Raw genomic sequence first — 24,858 nt, 5'->3', positions numbered from 1 at the left:
GTGGTCTTTACTTAAAAAATCTTAAAAACATCAACTTCAGTTTGAGCAAACCCACCTGTTCAGAAATGTAATTACACTAGAGAGAGAGGCACCATGAAGGGGATGAGAGGCACAACAGGAGGAGGGTCATGCGCAGGCCACGCAGGTCGGCATGGATCTGGATGTGTCCCGTACCACCCATGCCTTCCTGAGGGCACAGGCCTTCTCCTTCCTGCTCTGAGCCCTTTGGCAAGGGGAGTGGTAGATTCACTGGAGCCTTGCAGGATGCACTTGGAGGGTGGGCACTGACTCCCTGCAAGGCCTTGGCGTCTTGTCATTCTTTTTTTTTCCCCCATAATTTTATTGAGAAACAAATAGCAATGAGACAGTTTCAAATAAATTGGTAGGGCAGTTTCAATAATTAACACATTACATACATTCTTCCTAGTGGTTAATTGCTGTACAAGATGTGGACTTGATATCCTATTTACAAACACCATTGGAACAAATCCCTCTATTCATTAAGAGAATCTAACTATATATCTATCCTAACCACTTTGAATATACAGATACAAAATGGACATTCATCTGTATCGCTTTTTTTTTTTTTTTTTGCGGAACCGGGGATTGAACTCAGACCCTTGCGCTTGCCAGGCAAGCACTTATTCTACTGAGGCTTCTCCCCGGCTCCTGTATCCCCTTTTTTTTGTTAAGTTCCGTTATTTGATTATTATAGGTGTGTAAACTCAGCAAAATATTCTAAAAGAGTTCAGTAGCCCATAATAGTATTGGATCTTCCACTTCACTGGCAATGTCAGAAATTGTTGACCTGAGTCCCCTACAGCTCAACATAACAGCATGGCTTTACTTCTTATATTTCATTTTTATACTTTCCTTTTGGATGGTTAAGACCAAGGTAAAGCAGGACCTATGCAACAACAAAAGTTGTAGCTTTTTGGTCTGAGAAGGTCAGTGAAATGCCCTCAGGATTTATCCTGAGATCCTGTACCTCAGATTGTAGAACCTTTGTCAGTGTCAGCCATGTGGATGAGTCACGGCCATTGCTTGGCCAATGTGCTCTCTGTGAAAGCCTGAGAGAATGTTTTCTCTCCATGTGACTCTCCTTAGGCACACTCTACATCATCGATCACTTTCCTCTTTGGCCCCATAATCTCCTTGATCAGAAAATTTGGGACACTACTGAGTTACTTGACGTTACAGTACAAGTTCTCATATGTCCTGAGTCTTAATTGACCTTGGAAGCCTAGGGCCAAAATGTTGGCTTGTCTTGTCATTCTTAATGTCACTGCAGTCTCCAAGTAGCCACTAAAACCATGGAAAAATGAGATGCTGGCCTGGGGGCCATAACTCAGTGGTAGGGCCCTTGCTAAGCAGATACAATACCCTGGGTTCCTTTCCAACACTGCAAAGAAGCGACTCCTTGCCTTTCTGCTGTGCTCCCAGCGCGAGGCCTGCTCTTCTAGGAAGGGCTCATCTCTTTCTGGGTTTTTACCTTGAGGATGGGAACAATGATCTCTGGAACCTTTTGCATCTTACCTGGGGGTTGATATCCAGTAAGTGATTGTTGAAGGAAGAATTCTAGTTTTGACCCACATTTGGGAAGTGGGCACCACTGAGATCCAAAGATGATTTTAATATATATTTTTTTCTGATTTCTAATCTCTGTTTCTTAAGCCATTCAACTATAAAAACTAGTAGTTAACTTTTCCACTGTTTTTGTTGTTGAGCGTGCTTAGTATTTTGTGCTATTTCAGGTCCAATAAAAAAAAAAACTCTGTTATAGATGAAGCAGTCCTTTTTTCCCCCCATTTCTCAGCCTTAGGCCTTCTCCCAGTCACTGGTGGATTGAGCTTGAAGTTTTGTTTTAGTTTTTTTTTGTTGGTGGGATGAAACACCCAACACCTAGCACTAAATGTGGAGAGGCTTATTGAAACTCAGGGTTTGTAAAGATTTCAGTCCATTGTCAGCTGGCTCCAAAGCAGGGTGGCACATGGCAGAGGGACATGGCAGGAGAGAAACACTCCATGGCAAAGTGGGGCAGGCAGAAGGCCTGTGAAATAGCCAACAGCAAGCAACAAGAGACAGCAGCAGCCTCTTTCTGCCTCTTTATTCTGGGCTAGCTACACACTGTTAGGGTGTGTAGCACTCATGCCCAATGTGGACCTCCCCGTTATCTGCACCCAGAACTATGCCAAACCAATGAGTGGGTGAATTTAGAAACCACACACCCTTAATCCCAGCACCACACATTCTAGATCCAGCCATCTCTGAAAAGCCCCAGTGAAGACCACATGACACGAGCCATAGCAAGGGTCCAGGAACCGCAATTATGGAGCCACAGTTGGTCCAATTTGTCCTTTGGCTTTATCCCATTCATAGTTTTCTTCTTTCCTCCCTTCTGGTAACCACCTGGAGAACTGTCTTCTCAGGCGGATACAGGTCTGGGAATTAGTGTAAACTAAAAGACACAACCATGTTTTAAATTCACTTCAATTTCTGGAGTTGTCTTAGTATCGTTTTGGTGGCTGACTCTTAATCCTATGTGTGTGTAGGGAAGATTTTACAACACTTTAATATTCCAGGACCAAGGACAGTGTTCCCACCTTAGGATGCTGCTACAAAGAAAGCCTTGCTTTTTCCAGTCAACTCACCTTATGTGTAATTGAGAAAACAATCTGTGAGAAAGCAAATGACGATGAATGAGATAACCTGGAAGAAAGTTGCATGAAAACATGTGTGTTTCTCACACTGTGCATCTGTCTGTCACGTTGGTGAGAAACTCCCAACAAATTAAAGGCAGACTAAGAAGCAGCTACAAAAATCTCAGGTACCCTGAAGCATGCTCTCAATTTTTATATAAAATTATGAGAGAAGAAGGAAGTTGGGTGTGATGGCACATCCTGGTAATCTCAGCGCTTGAACAACGGAAGCAGGGGGCTGCTGCATTTGAAGTCATCCTGGCTACATGACGAGTTACACATCCTGGCTACACAGTGAGGCTCTGCCTGAAGAATGAACAAAGACAAAAATAAACAAGAGAAAAGAGAGTCTCAATGAGGAATGCATTGACCACATTTTAAAAAAATATTTTATTCTATGTATTTGGTACAGGGTCTCACTACGCAGTTCGGACTCGTAGTGATCCTCCTGTTTTCATCCTCCCGAGTACTGGGATTATAAGCATGCACCATTACCTGGTCTCAGTGACCGGCTCAGTGCACCCTGGGGGCAGGGCTGATGCAGCATGTGTTGCTGGGGATCGAACTCTGGTCCCTGTGCTTGCCTAAGCAGGCGCTTAGTCCACTGAGCTATCTCACTGGCCCTTAACCACATAATTTTAAGTACAATCAGAACCCTTATTATTCTGACCTTACAAATGGACATCATTTTAGTATTTCATGGTCTAAGTAAAGCTCAGTCAATACACTATTAGTTTCTTTCATCTTTAATGAACCTACTTCACCTATTTTGAGGGGAAACATTTATGAAAGGTACAGGCAAAACGAATTTTACTATGGCTGAAGAATCCCATTCTTTGTTGTTTGTTGACATCCTTTATCCATCCTTTCCTGATTACCACCTCACTTCCTGGGCTGGGAATGAGGCTCTGTGGTAGAGCTCTTGCCTCACATGCACAAGGCTCTGGGTTTGATCCCCAGCACCACACATGCACCCACACATGCACATACACCTGCACACATACAAATCACTTATTTTCATCCTGCTACTATTTCCTCCTGTGTAACACTTCTGGTGCCGTTACAATTTGCTACAGTTTAGATGTTGGTCATTCCCCAAAGGCCTAGTATTCAATGATTGGTCTGCAGCTTGGTGTTTTCAGGAGGAGGTGTATCCTCCAAGAGGTGGGGTGAAAGTTATGTCCTCAAGGGCAGTGCCATTTAAAGGCATTGTGGGGCCCTAACCTTTCTGTTTCTCTCTCTTTGCTTCCTGGCTGCCATACTCAAAGAAAATATATTCCTCCATCACCATGTGTTCCAGCCATGGTACACTGCTTGTTCCACAACAGGCCTGAGGCAAAGGGGCTGGGTGACCGTGAATCAAGGCCTCCAAAACCGTGAGCCATGTAAGCCTTCGCTCTTTGTACACTGAATATCTCAGGTATCTGATGCAGTGATTAAGGAAGAGCAGACTAGTTCAGTACTAGAAGTCATATGGTTTGTCTCTAAGGCACAGTGAAGGAGGCTGTGGTCACTGGACACGTCCTTATTTGGGAAAAGATGTGGTGCTCTGAAAGACAGATTGCTGCTGTGTTCCTGAGGAAACCGACTGCATTCAGACATAGCAATGGAAAGTTTATAACCTTTAGGACCTTTTTATAGAGAGCCCTTCTTGGACCTCATCCCAGTCTGAGAAGTTTATATTTGCAACCCCATGGATAAATTGTTGGAATCTTGTCAAGGTAATTCCAATCTACCACACCCACTGGAACCCACAATGAGAATAAAGACACTGGGACGTATTTGTAGGTATGGGGAGCCAAGGGGTCCTAAGCCCAGCCATGATGCTGGCTATCTGGAACAAAGGCCTCGACCCAGGGCCAAACTCAGGTTTTTTTTTTTTTAGAAAGAAAGGAGTGGCTTGAGGATGAGTGACTGGGACACTGGCGGGAAGCAGGTGAGTGCTGTGAGCTGGGCTAGGGACGAGGCCTGTATTCACCTGTGTGATACCACAGAGAAGGATATGCGGAAAGAGTCGTCTGCATAACACAGCTAAGACTGTGCCTAGTGTTTTGAGTTCAGTGCTTCAGCTGTGATGTGTAATCCTTTGAGCCCCAGGGATTCACTGTGTCTACCTGGAGGCTGATCCCAGCAGACAGTGGGGAGCTTTGGCTCTTCTTCCGTCTCCTCTGGGCTCACACCAGGGAGCAGCAGGTGGGGGTGCTGGGGAACTGCGCCTGCTGTCTCTAAAGCCTACCGACAGCGCTTTGGCTCGACAGATGTGCATGGCTGGAAGCCAGCTGAAGGGCTAAAGGAAAATCCTAACCAGCTCTGCATGGACACAGAGTCAGGCTCAGCCACAGTGGAGACAACTGCTCCTCTTCCAAGGAGAGTTGCCCAGGTCATCCCCCACACCTGTTGTTTTGTAATTAAATAATCTTTGGAAAACCCTGTTTCGGGCTGGGGAGATAGCTAAGTGATCTAAGTGCCTGCCTGACACTTACTTTGACCCCTGATACGGTATAGTGCGCTGGCCCTGGAACCCCAGATGTGCCGTCCCAGCCCCAAAAACAGCCATGGTGGCACATGCCTGTAATCTCAGAGCTGGGGAGGCTGAGATAGGAGGATCACTACAAGTCTGAACCATGTAGTGAGACCTTGTATCAAATAAATAAATAAATAAATAAATAAATAAATAAATAAATAAATAAATAAATGAAAATCTTGTTTAAACTGGGGTATTATTTAACTGATTTTTCATCATCACTGGAAGGAAGGTCTATCTCTATGGACTTATTTTGCAATCTTTGGTGTTCTACATTTCTGTCTTGCACTTCCTGATTTATGCTTTCTAAGCTCTTCTGCAGTCAGTTGCATTACCGAAGCATCCACAGCACAGGAGCTGACCAGGGTGGCAGATGTGGCTAAGGACGCATGAGCTGACTGAAGGTCGACTTGGACACCGAGCTGATGGGCACAGCAGGCACCGTGCCCGTGTCACTTTGCCACTCGCTGTTCCTAGGACCCCCGCTTGGATGCTTTCCATCTGCAAACCTAAGCAACTCTGAGGGCGGAGGGTCGTGGAGACGCTGAGGAGCCGCTGCCTCCCTGATGCAGCTCTTAAGCAGCGATGGCTGGGACTCGCTGGGGTGCCGCCCAGCGCTCGCATCCCTAGGTGGAGCAGCTGCAGGCTTGCTGCTCACCACTTCTCAGAACTACACAGTGGCCTACAGCCCCAATGTCCTCAGCAGGAACCTGCTTGACCATCTTCCATGTCCTCCTGTGCTCCTTGCGGGCTGGGGATCAAACCTAGGGACTCACGCATGCTAGGGAAGTGCCTGACCATGGAGTCACGTCCCCAGCAAAGCGCTTTCCAGTCTTATTTTCCCACTTGTCTACTGGTACTCTATGGAATTAACTAGAAAACTAATTATTTGCAATTGAATTCTCATCTTAAGGTTTACTGAGGAATGCAACCTGAGACGTTAGTTTAAGTCCAATCGATATTATCCTAAGAAGTGTGAACATTTTCCTCATTTCTCACCCAGAAAGAATAGCGTCATTGTGCAGCTTGGGTAGGGAAGGTAGAGCTCACCCACTCCTTAAAGGCATCCCCTGGTATTTATAGGGCTTTGGGGCTTGATGGTTAACTGTAGTCAATTTGACTGGGTGATGGGATACCCAGACATTCGGTCAGACAGTATTCTAGGGTTGACTGCCATAGTGCTTTTGGATGAGACTAACATGGGAGCCAGTTGGCTGGGTAAAGTCGACTGCCCTTCAGAATGGCAGTAGCCCTCATACAGTGACCCGTGTACTACAAGAAGGTGGACCCACCTGTTGTTACCATTTAGACCTGAGACATCCTCCCAAAGCCTATGTGTTCAAAAGCGGGGCTTTTGGAAGGTGACTGGGTCCTGGGGTACTGTACTCACTGGGGGATTTATCTCCTAGTGAGCTCAGAGGACCAGCATGCTGTCTGGAGGGGTGCTTTGTTGGAAGAGGTGGGTCTCTTTGGGTGTGGCCTGAAGGGTGCCCCTCCCTCCCTGGCTCCTCCCTTTTCTCTCTGCTGTCTGGACACCACAATGTGAGCAGTTTTCCTCTTTCAAATTGTTTCTTCCAGTCCATTTCCTTGGCATTGGTGAGCCAGGAACTGTACAATGTGAAACTCGCGCCCTTTAAATTGTGGGTGTTGAGTCTTGTGCTTCAGCAATGATGGCATGACTAAGATGTTCCCTCCTGTCTCAGACTAGGACATTGGTCTTTGTAACTGGAAACCCCAATCTTGTTTCCAGTAGGCCTGGAAACAAGGGGCTCATCCCGTCGCTTCTTCTGGCTTCAGCCTTGGGCTCAAGTGGAATCCTGTGACAGCTCTCCAGCTTGTGACTGTTAGCCTTGAAACCTTTCAGTCTGCATAATGGCACCAACTGAATCCATATCCTAATTCTTTGCATGTATTACAGTTGGTGTGACTCTGCCCAGTGTCACACACACACACACACACACACACACACACACACACTCACACACACAGAAGGAAGGAGGGAGAGAGAGATGACGATGAATTGGTTCATGCAGTTGTATACACATACTTATACATTTTATTTATTTATTTTACGCATTTAGGACAGGGTCTACAGGGTGTACAGGGTCTCACTATGTAGACTGGACTGGTAGTGATCCTCCTGTTTTCAGCCTCACAAGTGCTGGGATTACAGGCATGTACCACCATGCCCAGTCTCAATTGCTATCCCAGCACGCCTCGAGGGCAGGGCTGGCACAGCACTCCAGAGATCCGAACCTTGGCTGCTGTGCTCTGCCTTAGCAGGCACTTTAGTCTGCTGAGCTGTCTGGCCAGCTCGGCTACATTTTGTTGATTTGATTTCCCTGGAGAACTTTATCCAATACTGACTTTGGTACTGAGAAGTGGGGCATTGCTATTCTTGGTAGGTAATTAAGGTGAAAGATGGTCATAAAGATCACACGACAAGATAGGCATTTTAAGAAGAGACACTTCTGTCTTTCTGCCCCTCTCCTGCCCCACCCCCTCTTCTCTCTCCCCTCAGCCATGCAGAGTCCCTGTACGAAGGGCATCAGCAGACTGAGAGAGCAGCCCCCACAAGGAAGCCATGTGGCTGCCAACTTGATCATGGCTAGAACACTGGGAAGTGATGTCTGTTGTTTAAGCCACCTTGCCTGTGAGACTTCATGTGGCAGCCCAGGCTGGGGGAAGCAAAGAGTGTGTTTGGTGATGGAAACCTCTGAGATCTGTCTTGTTCCAAACATCCCTTCCACGTCCCTAGGACTGCTGCAGATCGGAGAAGTCCCATCTTGGCCTTCAAAACATCCACACGAGTCACCTGACCCAATCCCCAGAAATGGGAAATGTCCCACTTGGTACCACCCACTAGCGCTAGTCACAGAAACCCCACAGATGAAACTCTTTTTTTCATTCGTTTTATTAGCATCAATATATACAAAGTGGAAAATGACTGAATTTCATTATTCTAGCTTAGAAAGTTTGTTCTGCTTTTTATTCTGTTTGATGATAAAATGAAAATGAAAGAAAATTTCCCAGGAGAAAGCCTACCATTAGGGATTCTGGACAACTCATAATATGACCCTCACATGACCCGTTGTGCCTCATCAGGACATAGGAAGGTCACGCTCTTGGGATGTACCCCAGGGAAAGTCACTTGTGCCCAGGGGTCATGTGTCAGCCTAACACTGCCTACTCTTTACTAGTTCCTCCTCTACACCACTGTCCTAGTTATGTGGCCAGTTTTGTTCCTCTTCTGGGCTGCTTGGCAGGTTTCCAAGCTATCAGCAAGCTGTTCCATAAGCTCTCCAAGGACCTGATTTCAAAAGCACTTCCAGGTAAAGCACATCCATGGGATTAAGCAAAGATGGCTGTCAGATAGCAACCAGAATACTTAGGGTGGGTAAATAATTCTACCAAAAAAGAGGAAGAAAAAGGAGAGGCTGAGCTCCAAGATGAGGAGGGTTGAGTGTGTGTATTTTTAAAGCACAGGATGGTAGCTGACAATACAGCTCGCATGAATTAGTGTGTAACACACACCAGCAGATGCATTCTCTGAAGTACACACTCTCTGTAAACGTATTTCCTCACAAATACTTTAAAAACAAGCGACTTGTAGGAAGGCTCAGTCCCTTCAGAGGTTTCTCAAGAGGGCCTTCTGTCCAAAAATATTTCATCCCAATGGGTTTTGATTTAGATCTTATAAAAACAGACATAGATGAACTGTGATGAGATGTCTCATACATTTTTGGCACTATTAATTTTTTACCTTTACAGATTACAAATACACACTTAGATATTTTAAAAAGAAAAAAAATTAGACATCAACCTATCTTTTTCAATCACACTGCACATTTCTGACCTTGCATGACCCAACTCTAGGCTACGACAAACTTTGAAAACATAGTTACTAGGCCTGAAAAAACAAACAAACAAACAAACAAACAAACAAACAGAGGAAATGCCATCTTCTCTATCTGTCCAATAGCCAGTAAGAATACCTGGGCGGTGAGCTGGCTACTTTCAGGGAGCAGGGCTAGAACAATGACTCTGTATAGTGTCAGTCTTTACGAAAGGCAAATGTTTCACTTTCACCTAACCACAGTGCATTCTAAAATCAAATATCATTAGTAGAGTTCTTCCTTGCAGGTCACTCAGGGTTAAGGTTAGAATGAGCAGTGAATGGAAATCAAAGGGAGGGTTGGGTTTCTGCCTTTTAAAACGAGGTTGTATTATTTATTTTGTTGTCTTTTTGCAGAAGTGACACTGCTCACCAGTGGCCCAGAGCACTTGTTCTCTGGTTCTTTCATAAACGGGGAGCCTGGCAAGCAGGGCTCCATCACCCTTTGCTCTGCCTCGCCGATGCTCTGACTTAGGGAGCATGAAGGTAGAGGACACTCCTCTGGCAGATGCTCCCCTAGGATTGGGGTCCCAGCCACAGCAGGGCAGGGGTGTGCATGAGGACCAGCTTTCCCTCTTGCTTAAGATGTTCCCAAGGCAACTGTGAAGACAGACCCCCTAACTGCTCTCTTTAGGCCTTGGCAGCCAGTATGGTCCTTTCTTTGTTTGAACTCCAGCAGGTTTAAAGCAGCTCTAGAGAACAAGGGAGGGCGTCGAAAGCCACCGAGCCTGGGCCTGCCTGGCTGAGCTGTGCCGTGGCTGTGTGGTCACCGCGCGGCACCAGGGAGCTGAATCACCTTGTGCGTGCCATTCCATTTATGCGCCTTCACCCTCTCCTTCTCACAAAAAACACTCATATTTAGAAAAGAATCTTCTAAAGAGCCACGGTCACCAGTTTTGCTGGGCTGGGGGGCAAAAAGACCCTGATCAAATGTCAAGGTGCTCATGTGATTAGATACATTGCAACGACTTCCTATTTGGACCTGAAATTCCTCTTCCTCTCCTTACTGATGCTCAGACCAGATGATGCAGAGTCCATGGTATGGTTTGCTGTGACTTCAATCCCTGGGCCTATTCTCTGCAGCCCCACATCAGCACCCATGCCACCATCCAGCTTACAAAGTTCTAAACAACTGGACAGCAGAATCTTACTTTCTCTTCCTCCTAGAACCTAACCTCCCTGGGAAATACTGACCCTGAAGGGGACATCTTTTAGGGATGCAGTGCATTTCACTATCTCCCATGTTGCAGGCCAAGATAAGCCAGAACCCCAGGAGAAAAAAACCCCAGCTCACCCCTGAGCTTCAGAGCGTGGCATCTCCTCCCTCCCAACACAAGCCCTGTAACTGCATGGCTGAAGCTGCCTGTGTCTTCCACGCCTTAAGGTTCATTATCCCTGCTGGAGGGCGGCTCTGCCAGACCAGGAGATCCAGTCTGACAGCTGTAGTGTAAATCACCAGCTCTCCCATCACTGAAGGTGTGTCAAGGAAAATAACTTTTTATTAACCCAATTCCCTCACCCAGTGTTCCCCTTCACCCAATTCCTAGTTGGAACTCTCAGATCTTGCATCTTCTCTGAAAATTCTCCTTTGTGGTTTATCACTTTTTTTTTTTTTTAAAAGAAAGAAAACATTTTCTTGTTTTGTCAGCATCCAGGGTGGTACAAGAGGATGTTCATGTGACATCTTGGCTGCCTTCAGAAAGTTCATGGATAGAGGAGGAGATGGGGTAAGATATTTTAAGAGCTGGTAACATTAGAAAAGATGACATAGAATTTGTTTTGGGCCAAAACCAGGACTGGGCTTGAGTAGCCATGCTGAAGTTACAACCCATGTTAACCCTGTGAGAAACACCCTTTCCAACCTCATCTTGGGAGCTAGATTTGTAGCCCAACACCCTGGGCATGGATGCCAATGATGTGTGCAACTTGGCGCAGCCTGAGCATGCCACTGCTGATGACGGAGAGACTTGATCTGTTGCTGTTGTTTGCTTGTTTGTCGTTGCTGCTGCGTGCCACCAGATGTTCCCCTGCCTTGGGAGTAGAGGCTGTCAGCGAACTTGGCTGCAGCCACAATACACAGAACCACACCTACTTCAATTTTAAATATAATAAATACAGCAAAGAAAACAGTAAATCTTCAATCAAGAGTCTAAAGAGAAGACAGCAGACACTCTGGGATTTCAATCCAGTGCCCCACGGTCTCTGGATGGACGGCTCGAGGAGGTTGTAACTGAGTTCATGTCTGTGAGTTCCCTTCTCCAGCACAGCTCTTTAGATAGAAACCTCATACTCTCTGGTTTCCTGCAACAAAGAGACATGGATGTGTTGAGCCCTGGGTAACAGCTTGGCATCACATTGGTTCCAGTTCCTTACCCTCCCATGTGAACTGCAGAGCCATTACACTCTGCACCTCTTGCTCCTTCCTGCACGCTGTAAGACCGTGCTGTGCACACTGCAGCGTGTTGTGTGCACCTGTCTTTCTGCCCTTGCCTTGCACAAGGCATGTGTTCTGTCAGCCTTTGGTCTCCACAGGAGGCTGAAGAACACAGAGGATAGAGCTGGGTCGCTCAGTCCACAGCTGACAAGCTGTGTTCTTGGCGCTCTGCTGAAATCAGCCTACATTATAGCCCCACAGACTGGGGAGCACACTGGTTTTTGCTTTGAGACTCGTTAAGCACACTGGTTAAGCTTTGGATTGTTTGCTATTCTGCATCATTATAGACCGAGGCCACTGATACAATCTACCAGCAGACATTACGGAAGTCTGATCTTGAAATGCCATTTTTCTTTTTAAAAAGTAGTACATGCTTGTGAAAGCTGATGAATACATTTGTGCTGGGAAGCTGGGACACACACGCACAGCTCACCTTGACTCCTTCTGTTTCCCCCTCCTCCCTCTCCCTGCGCTCTCCCCCAGCCTACAGCTCCTTCCCATTTCTACAAGGTCTACTGATTGTCATTGTCATGGGCCTGGCCTTTTCTGAGGATTTGAACACAAGCTACCTAGAGCATGAAGAACACACGCCCTGCACTCACTGCTCTGAAAGCATCTCAGCATGTGGGTGGTGGCCAGGTGGGACAAGCTGACCCAGGCTCCAGGAGTGAGGAGCGGGGAGACAGAGGAGTCCACAGCTCCGCCTTGCAAACCTGAGTCCCTGGCTCAGGTTTCAGTGGAATCCTCAGTTCCTGCTGGGCCAGCCTAGAGGAGCAGTCACACTGCTGCCTCCCAGCACATGGGAGGTGTGGAGGGCAAACTTCACAGCAGTCCCCACCTGCTTGAGCTTATGTTCTTGTGTGGGCTCCTCCTCCGGGGGGTGGGGCTGTGGCTAGGATGTCACCTCCACAGGCTTGTGGATTCTGTCTTGCTAGGAGATTAAGGTGTGAGTTGCTCTATGGAGAGGGCCACATGGAAAGCACTGAAAGTGGCCTCAGGATGACAGCCTGCAGCCCAGTGTGGTGGCGCACACCTGTAACTCCAGCACTGAGGGAGGCTGAGGTAGGAGGACTGCAAGTTTGAGTCCTGTCTAGGGAACTTAGTGAGATGCTGTTACAAATTAAAAAATATAAAACAGGTTGGGAACACAGCTCAGTGGTAGGATGTCCCTAGTTTCAATCCACAGTGCTCAAAACAAAGAAGGACAGTAGCCTTCTAGATATGCAGCCCCTCACCCTAGTGATCTAGAGGACCTGACTGGTGACACCCAGCACGTGAGCCAAGGGTGAGCCTTGCAGCCCCAGCTGGGGGACTGAGAGTGGCCCTGAGACAGCAGAGGACTCCACTGAGCGGGCCCAGAGTCGCCACTTGCAGCAATGATGAGATGGTGAAGGTGTGCTTCCGTGGGCCCCTAGATCTGTGGTAACCACGCAGAGGGACCGGGTAGAGCAGGAAGAGTAGGGACAGGTTGTTCCCACCCCTGCATACACTTGGAGGGGACGACATCATGATGCAGTGAGTGTGGAGGGGTGGCCTTATGCACTTGCCACGGACCTCTGGGCCTTTGTACACCCCTGTCCGTCTGCCTGGCACCCCCTGCAGCCACGTTTTTCACCTCTCAGCTGTCTCTTTGCTTCCTCAAAACATCTTTCCAGCCCCCTCCAACATCTTTCTTTCCACCATCATCTGTCTCACAGCACCCTGATATTTTCTTGGTCTGTAAACCTGATAATGTAGCCTAACCTAGCTAACTGTGGGCACATCTGATGGCTTGAAGTGTTCGGGGAGGCAGGTGAGCACCCCTACTCAAGGAGGCAGGCTGAGTGCTGCCTGGTTTCTGGCTGGACACCCTGGCTGGCTGCCATGTTGGCCAAGTTCCCTTTTCTTCTCTCTGGACTTCCATGTCCTCCGCAATCAAAGGCATATAACCATAGACTTAACGCAAAGAACCACAAGGATGAGGGATGTTATATGCTGGGTGTTGGGCAAATGGGCCATATATTAGTATTATTAGTGGTCTTTGTGTGTGTGTGTGTGGTGCCAGGGATCAAACTCCAGACCTTGTGCTTGCCAGGCAAACACTTATTCCACTGAGCTATCTCCCCGGCCCTATTAGTGGTCTTTATCGACTTTGCAAAACTGTAAGTTCATGGGAGTGGGAGCTAAGTGTGCGGTGAAGCAGCGCTTCGTGACCTGTGCTCATCAGCAGGCTGCAGAGCCCACAGTGGCCCCACGGGGCTGTGACGGGCGCCTGGATGCCCGTTGCGTGCTGACGTCATGGTGTTACAGCGCGCGGCTTTGCTCAGGTGTGCCGGGCGGTGCTGCCGCCTGCACTGCCCCCAGGTGGCAGCATGGCGCCTAGCTCAGAGACGGTAGGGAACACTGGGTAGTGGTGCTAAGTGAGCTTGCTGCAGGTTTCTTTTGTGTGTCTACTGTGCTATGATTTTATTTTAGAGCACACTTCCACCTACCTAAAGGTTACTTCTGTGATTCTGGCGGCCTCCTAGACCTCCTCTGTCCTCTCTCTCTCTCTCTCTCTCTCTGTTTCTCTCTCCTCTTGCCCCTTTTAGTGCTGGGATGGAACCCTGGACCTAGCACATTTGAGGCAACCATTCTACCACCGAGCTGTATCTCCAGCCCTTTTTATTTTGACTCAGGGTCTTGCTACGTTGCTTGGCTAGACTCGAGTTTGGGATCCCCCTGCCTCAGCCTCCTGAGTAGATGGGATGACGGGTGTGAGCCGCCATGCCTGGTTTGCGTGATCACACTGAGACTTCACAGTGAGCCAGGTGTGGCGTCGCACACCTGTTGCCCTCGCACTCTGGGATTTGAACCCAGTCTTGGCAACTTAGCAAGACCCTACCTGGGAGAATGTAGCTTAGTGCAAAGGTCATGGGTTCAGCCCCCAGTACCACCACATGAACAAACAAAACTGAAGGAGCCACAGCAAGTGGTGGACCTGCACCACCGGGTTTGGGGAAGCCCCTCAGGATGTTCACACAGTGATCATCCAAAGGCATGGTTCTCAGAAGGCATCCTGCCATGAAGTGAGTGCTCTTGGTTCAGTACTGTGCTCCCAGTACCCGGCCCTGGGCTGCCTCTTGAGGCACATTGAGCTGCACCCTCAGCAAAGTTCAGGGCTCAGCCACAGATGTAGGCTGGCCACCTGTGCGGGGCATCTGGCCTTGGAGCAGCGCCTCCTTCTGTGGGTGCTCAGAGGGCAGACCGCCTCCCGGGTTCCCCTGGCTCCAAGCACTTGCAGTAGGGCCGGGTGCGCTTATGGCGAACACAGCGGGGCCTGCGGCGGGTGGTGGGCACTGGCAGTTGGCCAGTGGATGAAGAGGGAGGAGGCGGGAGAGGGAGGGACTCACCCCTGTCTCATAGATGGGGTTGTCAAACTCGGTCTCCACGGTGATCTGGCTGTAGGGGTGTGAGTACATGAGGGGCAGGCGGAGGCTGGAGTAGTAGCGACACCTGCAGAAGAGGCGGGGACAGAGGTCAGCTCTCATGCGAGGGAGGACAGCAGCCACCCACTTCCCAAGCTCAGGCAGCTCCTCTCCCCACTGTGTTCACCTTACGGAGGCGAGCACTCACTTCTGTGCTCACTCCTCTTCTCCCTGTGCCTGGGGCAAGCTCCCTGAAGGCAGGGACGGCTCACTTAGGCACACACTGGCCTCCGTCCCTTTGCACTTGCCCGGCCTCTTCCCGAAACTCTCCTCTCCTGCTCCTCGGCATGCTACTCACTGAATCACACTTGCACCCATGCTCACAGGTTTTCATTTCTCAGTGTGGCCTTTTTCATCTACTAATGTGAAAATGCAGCCGCTGGCCCTCCTCCAGGGCCCTTATTCTCCCTTCTCAGTTTTCTTTTCCTCCCTACATTTTTCAGTTTTTAATCTACTCCTCGCTTGGCCTCCTATGTGTTGCTTGTTATCTGACTCGTGCTGAGCCCCCCGTGGGCAGATTCCTTCTGCTGTGCTCATGATGATGTCCCCGGGCCTGGGAGTCTGCCCGGCACACACCAGAGCTCTGCTGAGTGTGAGCCTGGCTGCACCAGGACTCTGCCAAGCCTGCTCTACATCTGCCTTCTCTGTTGCATGCAAGCCTGTGACCTCCAGTGCCCAGGACAGCATCTGGTACCCACTCAGTTGTGGGTACACAATCTGTGAATACCTGAATGAGCGAGTGAGTGACAGAATGAGAGGTGGGGTGCCCAATAGTGTGAACTGCCCATGTCCCCCATGGAAGGAGAAGCTCCCTGCGACCAGGGCAGGTGTCTGTCTTGGGTCCTACTTAGGCTCAGCCCTCCTGCTGGGGGCATCTGCTCTGTGCCCAGTGCTGCTACCTGCCCCACACAGATGAGCAGAGTCGAACCATCTCCACAGTTACCCGATGCTGCTGCTTACTACCCCAAGGCTCCAGAGCAGACCCAGAGCTCTGAGGTGACCGCACACATCCCTGGGGGCTGCCTCCTGCCTCAGCCTACCTGGAGATGTAGATGTAGGCTCCTCCCAGCAGCAAGGAGATGATGAGGACCGGGATGAAGATGGCCAGGGCCATGTTTCCTCCTTCCAGCGACGACTCTGCTGCCGCTTCTGCTACTGAACACATGGCCCCTGAGCCTCTTGGCCCGTATGCCCTGCCCCCGTGGAGCCTGCTGCCTCCAGGGGGAGCCCTCAGCCCCTCCCACGGCCCCTTCATCCTGGGACTAGGGGCTCCCTGAGAGTGGGAGGATTGCAGTTTGGAGACTGATCCATCCATGCCCACTGGAGGGCGGGATGCAGTGAATTGACTTAAAATCCAGCTCTTGAGCAGAGCTGGGGAAATCCCCTGAGTGTTCTTGTGCCTGTTGGCTTGTGCCAGGCTGGCGGTGGGCATCGCCAAGATCGGGTTAAGATCTAACTGGAGGAAGGAAATGGAGACAATCTCAAATGCAGCCCCTGGAGAGGTAGAATTCCTGGACATTTCATGTGGAGGAGAAAAGGGTATGAACCAGGACTGGCGGCAGCACTGGAGCAGACCAGGGCTGTCCACGGGGAGTGGAGCGCAGCTGTACCAGCTGCAAGTCTTCTAAGCAGGAGCCCCAGGGTGGCTGCTCCCCGGGCGCTGCTTCCCAGTGCTCACCGTAGTGGGCTGCGATTTCTTTGCCTGCCTGCTCCCCACCAGTGCACAGGAGCACACAGCTACTTCAGGGCCTCTGCACAGTGCCCAGTAGGCACACACGGCTTCTCTGCCTCACACCCCCTCCCTCTTTGTCTGTACAGTTTGCTGGTGGTCATTTCAAGTCCTCACTCCGCAGTTGCACCTGGCTCGGGGACCCTTCAGGTCTCAGACTCCCAGCCAGGGCTGAGCCCGGGCAGCTGGCACAGCTCCTCACTCCGCACACTTAGCTTCAAGCTCCGGCGTGAGCTCAGCCCCTGGTGCTCATCTTGGGCAGGGCCAGCCTCACCTGGAGGCTCCTCTGGCTCACCAGGCTCTCCTCGGGCCAGCATAGTTATCTCAGGGACCAACGGCATCTCCCAGATCGGCTGAGAGGCCCCCCATTGCTCCCAGAAGCCTGCCTCCGGGGCTCCCCTGCATTCTCCTGGCAGCATCTCAAAGAGCTGAGCTGCGCTCCAATCTGGAATCCATCAGCCACCTCCTCATGAGGCCTGAAAAATCAGTCCTAAGCCTGGTGATAAGCAGAAGCACACAAAACTGGTGGTGACACTCAACATCCCTGAGCAAGCCCAGCCCTCGCGGACCTTTTCATGGTCCAGAGGGTGGCGAAAGGCAGCCGAGGGCCAGCTCAGCTCGTGTGGAGAACAGCAGAATGGCGCCTGAAGTGCCTGCTGTTTTCCAAGCAGAGTGACTAACTTAGCTGCTCTCTTCCTACACCTGCACTTGGGCTTGGCCTCTACCCGCATGCCTGACTGCGTTGTCTGTTAGGGGGAAAGGCAACCTGTGATGCACAATTCACAGAGCCCTAGATCCCACTCCAGGAGTGACAATGACAAGAGTTTCATTGGATGGAACATTTTCACAAGGGAAACAATAGATTCAATTTTTTTTTTTTTTTTTTTTTAACATCACAGCCTGAAGGAGAGGTTTTGCACCCTATTTAATGGAAGTGCTGACAGTTTTCTGTATGGAGGGGCTGGGAAGGAAGGAACTAGGGGGCAAGAGTAGACAGAAAATCATGACACACGCTGAACCCCTGTCCCATGTTAATAAACTTTGCCGGGGAGTTTCCAATAAAGGAGGAGGGAGACGGATGCCAACATGGGGAGGAGAACGACTTGTAGGAGAACGGAGCTAGGGCTGGCCTGGGCGGGCCTGCTCTCCTGCAGCAGAAGGGTGCTTGGTGAAAAGGAACAGGACAGGGGGTTGCTTCCTGGCTGGGAAGATGGCCACAGGGCCGACCCCTCGGGCTGCCATCCCTGTGTGCAGAGCTGGGGTCAAATCCCTCGCAGGGACCACCCTTAGGATGTGAAGTTGCAAATCCACTTACTAGTTTCCTTCTAGTTTCATTTGCTTGGAGGTTCTTAGTGGTGGTGGGAAGGCAGACTTTATTAGGGACCTTTTTAAAGTACCAGGGTCAGCACATGTCAAGGACCTGCCCTTGTTTCCTGCTACGAGCTCGTTGCATGGGGGTCTCTGCATTGTGGGATGGAACTCACCTTCTAATGCATGTTCAAAACTGTCTTGATTAACTGGAAGGGAAATCAGAAAGTGTCGGTCAGTGCCAAGTGAATTCACTCTGTGTGAAATGAAGCTAGCGAAAAAACCCCAAAACAGATGAGGACGCCCACACCACACCTTGTTAGCGAGCGTTGTGTTTTCACCTGTCTTTGGCTGGTGGTGTCGGTAGGACCTGCTCACCTAAGTTCTCGGGGAAGATGAGGTGGAGCATACAGGTGTGAAAACCCTAATAGCAGTAATGAATAATGACAAAACCCCCAGCGCTGTGCCTGGAGCTCTGTGTATGTGCCCTCGTTTAACCTTCAAGAGTCCTGAGCGAGACACTATCCTCACTGCCACTGTACAGATGAACAGAACAGGAGGCTGAGATGGGAGGTTTACTATGAGTCTGAGCTGCATAGTGAGACCTGTACCAAAGAAAGAAAGAAAGAAAGAAAGAAAGAAAGAAAGAAAGAAAGAAAGAAAGGCCCTACAAAAACACTGAAGAATGGAAGCATTTGAGAACTTGCTCTAAAGTCCAGCCAAAGGAAACACTGTTTCCCTGCTTGAAATACACACTGAGGCAAGCCTTCTGCTTTCCTTTGTATTCCACGTGAGACTCTTTCATTTACTTGCATCTGCTAAAATCCCTGGAAATTCAAGAGGAAGGAGGGTGGCGTCCCAGACCCTGGCCTCCAGATCATCCTGAAAGCTGCGCCCAGAAATATTCCATTAAGGGTGCAAAAAAAATGCAGAAGTGGAGCTGGGGGAAGTAGATAGGAAAGGCGGTGGCTGCCTTCATGTCTGACTAAACCCCAAGATTTCCTGATCAGATGCAGAAGGTTAAACATGGCACAGGTTCTGTGATAGGAGAAGCCCGATGTGGGCATTCAGTAGAGTGGAAGGAAGCAGTGATGGCAGGAAGCAGAGAGGTGGGCTTTCCAGAGAAGTGAGGGGCAGGGGAGGGCAAGGAAGGGGGCGGGAATTGAAAATAATCAAGAAATATCTGTTTCCCAAACAAATGTAGCTATCATACATAGCAAATGTCCACTGACAACAACCACCACCAAAGCCACCAGTATATGATGACAACAAAGCAAACCAGCCGAAAAATACTGGCCAACAGCATCCATGGTCTGAATGTCCCATGTATTGAGAGCCGCATCCCCAAGCTCCCATGTCCGTGGTGTTTGGCAGTGGAGCTTGGGGAGGGGTTGTGAGGGTGACAGAGATCATGAGTGGGGCCCCCCATGATGGCAGGAGTGGCTTTCTAGGAAGAGGACCTGAACACCTGCAACATGCCAAGAACGCGTCCAGCATGTTAGACCTGTTGTCTCACTTACTCCTCCAGAGCCCTGTGAGGTTGGGTGACAGCCCTGAGCTGGCACCTGGCAGGGTCTGTCACCGTTGCAGTCCATCCTGCCAGTGTGAGTTCATACTGCAGGGAGCTGACCCAGCCGCCCTCGGCCCCTCGGCCCGCATCTGTACCTTTACAGACTGGCAGGGGCCCGTTCCAGTGCGACGGCTGCCCCAGGATACAGCGGATGGTCACTTCACCCATGAGCTCAAAGCCTTCATAGCACATGAAGGTGAGAGACTCTCCGGGGAGGTACAGCCGCTTGTACAGGATCTGGTACCCGTTTTCAGGCAGCCCTGGGTTGTCACACGCCAGGGACTCCTCCGCTGAAATACAAGACAAACAGGGCTCGGATGAGACGAAGCCAATTGAAGGGGGTGTGGGGGTGGCCCTACTCAGAGCCCGTGCAACCCGGCTCAGCCCGCCCTCCAGAACCACTTTCTTTCCTCAGATCAGCCTTTCTCTCTCCCGCCTCTAGAGGGCACATTACGCACAGGCACGGCAGAATAAATTGAGCTGTGGGTTTGGGTTCAAGTCTGGGTTTGTCCACTTCTTAGCTGTGTGACCTCCAGCGAGAGCCAGAGCCTCTCTGATTTTCATTGAGCTTAGGAGCAAGACGCAAACACCAACCTCACAGGGCTCTGGAGGAGTGAGGCAACAGGTCTAACATGCTGGACGCGTTCTTGGCATGTGGCAGGTGTGCAGTTACGCATTATAGTGGTGTTTCTTCAAGAAAAATTCTCAGTTCTCATCTCATACCTAACCTGCTCATCCAGCGTGTCTAAGTCTTGTCTTTCAGTATTCAGGCTTTCTTTTCCCACCTCTGTGAAGACTTCCCTGATGCCTCTTGTCACCGGCTGAAGCCCTTCTTTCTCCACTGGCGCAGCATACGCCGCATTATTTGGAGATGAGCTTGTTAAAGCACGTAGGATCCTAGAGCTGGGGATACAGCACGAGCCCTACACTGACTGGCCGACCTAATCATCTCACAGCGCCACCTGGTGTTCATTCTCTGAATCTGCAGACACGAAGTCCCTGCCATCCTTAACCGGCAGTTTGAACCCATTCCCAGCCCAGCATATACTGAATTCTTCCAGCACCCAGGTGGGATGGGCAGTCAGCAATACTGTTGTTCACAAAGGAGTACAAATCCTAAAACATTAATAAACTTAGAAAAGTTACAAATTTTAAATCTAAATTGTGGTCAAATTCTTGGACAGGTCACATTGCCTCCTAAGCAATTGCAGGAAGATTTAGGTCCACTCGCATGGTGGACCACGAATCCCACAACTCTTTTCCTCTTGAAAATCTGCAACTCTTTATGCATCAAGCGACTCTCCGTCTTCCGCTCTCCCAGCCTCTGGCACACACTGCTCTATTCTCTGTCTCTACCCATGTGATGACTGGAAGGATCTCGTGTAGGGGGACTCATGCAGTGTATGTCTTTTGGAAATGGCTCGTTTCACCGTGTGTGACATCCCCAGGGCTCATGACTGAGATGGCATGAGCCAGAACTTCCTTCCTTTGAAAGGCTGTGTGGTGCTTTCTTCTGCGGACGGACCCTGATTGGTGGACTCACTCACCACTGGACATGTGGGCCGCTTCCACGTGTGACCACTGCGAGTGCTTCCACTGTGTACTGTGGGTGTGGGTGTCCAAGCACCTCTCTGCATCCCTGATTTCTGTTCTTTGGTACATATATACCCAGAAGCGGAATTGCTGGAGTTCATAGCCATTCTATTTTTAAGTTTAAAAAAAACTTTAAAAAAAATTTATTTATTTATTTATGTGCTACAGGGTCTTGCTATGAAGCTCAGACTCATAGTGATTCTCCTGCCTCAGCCTCCCCAGCACTGGGATTACAGGCATGTGCCACCATACCCGGTCTTTGTGGCAGGCATGACACACTTGGGGTTCTGGGGCCAGCACGGCATGCAGTGCTGGGGATTGAACCCGGGTCCTTGTGCTTTCCAGGCAGGCACTTAGACCACTGAGCTATCTCCCCAGTCTATTTTTAAGTTTTTTTGAGGACATGCTGTACTGCTTTCCACTGAGGCACTCCATTCTACATCCCCACGACAGTTCCCCTGAGCCCCAGTTTTTCTCCTTCAGATCTTAAAAGTTTTTTTTTTTCTGGATTTGACCCATGTCTTCAAATATCACTTGCTATACCTGCTGTGGACCTACCCGAGAGACAGGAGGGGAAGAACCTTTATCAATAGCTGCAGGCTCCAGGCTGATTAGTGAAGCCCCCCAGGAGGTGGGCTGTGCCTTTTACCTAAATGTTCCTGGGGGATCAGAGTGGATTACCTTCTATAGCTCACTAGTACAACTCCTGTCATTTGGATAATGGCCATCACCTTCAGACCTCACCTGGGGGCATGGAGCAGGGGCCAGCTACTTCCGACTGGCGCATCCTGGCTCCTGTGGAGAGCAGGTGGCTTCCTCAGACTTGGCTTCCAAGGCTTTGTTTCATGTCTGGCCTCCTTGGGCTCTTCCCAGCCTTGAAGTGAACTGGTCTTACCTGCTGAATGGTCACCGCTATTCCCCTGGGTGGTGAGGCCCATGCTTTGCCCCTGCCCTGCATGCACACCCTTGCTTCTTTCTACAGATGAGCACAGTGACCAGGTGGTAAGACAGCTCTCCATGACCTCCGCCTTCCGATCTCACTGTCCCCGAGTGCAGGTAGAACCTGTGACTCACTTTTAACCCACAACAGGGAAGAAGCAATGGGAGGGATGTCGCTACCACGACGGTGCCCGTGTCTCACTGGTGGATCATCTCAGACTCAGCCAATTGGCCGTGCTGAGAGCTGCCCCGTGGGAAGGTCTGTGGGGCAAGGACGGAGGGGGTGTGGCCAGCAGCACGCGGGGAACTGAGTCTTGCAGAGAGCTACGAGCATGTCGATGTAGATCTCTCTCTGCTTCCATCTTCAGATGAGACTCTAGCCTCAGGGATGCTTTGGGGAGCATTTCTGAGCCAGAGGACCCAGCTCTGCTGCCCACAGACTCCTGACCCACGGAAGCGGCGCACTCACAGACGCACGTTGTTGGATGCGCCTCACTCCGACAGGTGAATCGCCAGGAGCCGGGTCTGTCTCCCATGGCACAGATCCTCACATCCCGTAGCCTGCATGGACCCGGAGCTGTTCCATTCCTTCCTCTGCACCTCTTTCCCACATGGCCAGCCACTCTGATACTCATGCCAGGAGCCCCTGTGTCTAGCACAGCATCTGGGTCTCAGGATACATGAAGTTCCCGCCAATGATTAGGGAGCAAATGTTATGTCCTAGCAGCAGGCAAAAAGAAAGCGAATAAAACAGGTGGCCTGCCTGTTGAGGGGTGGGAGGCACACTGTAGAAGGTTTGTGTGGCTTGGACCTTTCCGCCTGTGAAAAATGACTCGCGAGCTTTGTAACTCATGCAATGTAAAATGTAAGAATAGCCACAGAGTTTTCACAGATCAGGTAGGTTCCCAAAATAATTGAGATTTCTGGATTCTTCTGAAGCATCTGGTGATTGGATCCTCATGCAGCGATCAGCTGGTAGATTTAAGTAGCAGTTTCCTCCTTAAACCAGGACTGAGCTTCTGTTTAGCCACAGTCCCTCCCGCTCCCTGTTGCCTCACACGCAGGGCTCCCCGGCCCTGCAGGCTCTTAACTGTATCACTTCTCAGTGGGCAGATGCATGAATGGCTGAAGATGTTTTAGCAAAGTTACCACTACTCATGAAGAATTTGGGTTTTGATTGCCTCAAAGTGGTGGAGAGTGGGAACCTGGCTTCCACCCTCGAGATGGAAAGACTTTTCTTTATATTCCATCAGCAGCGAGGAGCTGTTTTCTTCCCACCCTGGACATCCAGCCGGGGACTTCCCAGGTCACTGTGTGCATCTTGTGTGACCATGCGGATGCCCCTGGCAGGCTGTCACACACACACATTTAGAAAGCATTTGCTAAGCACTTGCTGCCAGTGCCTGGCGACACATCCAGCAGGGGGCAGGAGGCAAATCAGACACCATCCTCCCCTCACACCGCTAACAGCTTGCAGTCCGGATGCTCCAAGGAGGCTTAGCCGAAGTGTAAATACAAAGTGGCAGGTGCTGCTGGACCCAGAGGAGGCACCAGAGCAGTCGCGGGGAGGAATGGTTAGAACGGTGGGTGAAAGCAGGCAGGGTGGGCTGCTCACTGGCCTAGGGAGCAGTGCTGGAGACGGGACCCAGGGCCCCATGCGTGCTGGCACGTACTGCAGCACTGAGCTGGTACCCGCATCTTTTTATGATACCCACGAGTGGCGTCTGGATGAGGACCAGTACTGAGCGTGGTCTAATGATTCCTCTGAAAACACCCTGAAAAAACCCTTTAAGCCTGAGCCCAGCAGAACTCACAGCTGCAGCAGCAGCAGCAGCCTGGCCCACGGTAGATGCCTTGTAAGTGTTTCTTGAATGTCAGTTCAATGAAAGGCAGGTCACAGGGTAAAGTGCTTGGCACCAAGTGTTCAAGGGCCCGGGGTGCAGGTCCCAGCTGTGTGCCCCTGTGAGTGCAGTGGCCTCTCCGAGCCTCCATTTCCTTGTCTGTCAAATGGGCTCTTTCTGGACTATGATGAAGGTTATGCAGGCTCCTGCATGTGAGCAGAGCAGAGTATGCGAGCACGAGAAGCACGGGCTCTGCTGTGGCCGCAGGAATTCTTGGCCGAGCCTCACACCTCCTTCCCTGTGGCCTACTTAGTAGCTAAAGAAATTACATCAACTGTTTTTCCATTTAAATTGTGCTACAGAATTTAGCTTCATCCTAGATAATGCTCCTATAATCACAAATTTTGGGTGTTCAATTCTTCTCCTTCTCCTCCATCTCCTCTTCCTCTTCTTCTTCCTCCTCCTCCTCCTTCTTCTCCTCATCCTTCTCCTCCTCCTCCTTCCCCTTCTTCTCCTTCCCCTTCTCATCCTTCTCCTCCTCCTCCCCTTCTTCTCCTTCTCCTCCTCATCCTTCTCTTCCTCCTCCTCCTCCCCCTTCTTCTGCTTCTCCTCCTCATCCTTCTCTTCCTCCTCCTCCTCCTCCCCCTTCTTCTCCTTCTCCTCCTCATCCTTCTCCTCCTCCTCCTCCTCCCCCTTCTTCTGCTTCTCCTCCTCATCCTTCTCTTCCTCCTCCTTCTCCTCCTTCTTCTCCTTCTCCTCCTCATCCTTCTCCTCCTCCTTCTTCTTCTCCTCCTCCTCCTTCTTCTTCTCCTCCTCCTTCTCTTCCTCCTCCTCCCCCTTCTTCTCCTTCTCCTCCTCATCCTTCTCTTCCTCCTCCTCC

General features: G+C 50.2%; 1 protein-coding gene across 1 annotated transcript in view; it reads right to left on the bottom strand.

The window, feature by feature from the left end:
* Nucleotides 1-11,210: 11,210 nt before the first annotated feature.
* Sez6l (seizure related 6 homolog like) overlaps nt 11,211-24,858 on the bottom strand; it is a 243,023-nt gene continuing 229,375 nt past the window's right edge. Inside the window, exons 17-21 of the mRNA XM_023711422.1 lie at nt 19,701-19,895; nt 18,212-18,244; nt 16,039-16,150; nt 14,924-15,026; nt 11,211-11,419 (exon numbers count right to left, since the gene is read on the bottom strand). Of these exons, the coding sequence (XP_023567190.1) occupies nt 11,390-11,419; nt 14,924-15,026; nt 16,039-16,150; nt 18,212-18,244; nt 19,701-19,895 (473 nt within the window). The 3' untranslated portion in view covers nt 11,211-11,389. The remainder of the gene's footprint in view (nt 11,420-14,923; nt 15,027-16,038; nt 16,151-18,211; nt 18,245-19,700; nt 19,896-24,858) is intronic.

Source organism: Octodon degus, unplaced genomic scaffold (genome assembly GCF_000260255.1).
Source record: "Octodon degus isolate 3935 unplaced genomic scaffold, OctDeg1.0 scaffold00021, whole genome shotgun sequence".
In the NCBI taxonomy this organism is placed as follows: domain Eukaryota; kingdom Metazoa; phylum Chordata; class Mammalia; order Rodentia; family Octodontidae; genus Octodon; species Octodon degus.
This window is presented reverse-complemented; position numbering and strand designations above follow the sequence as displayed.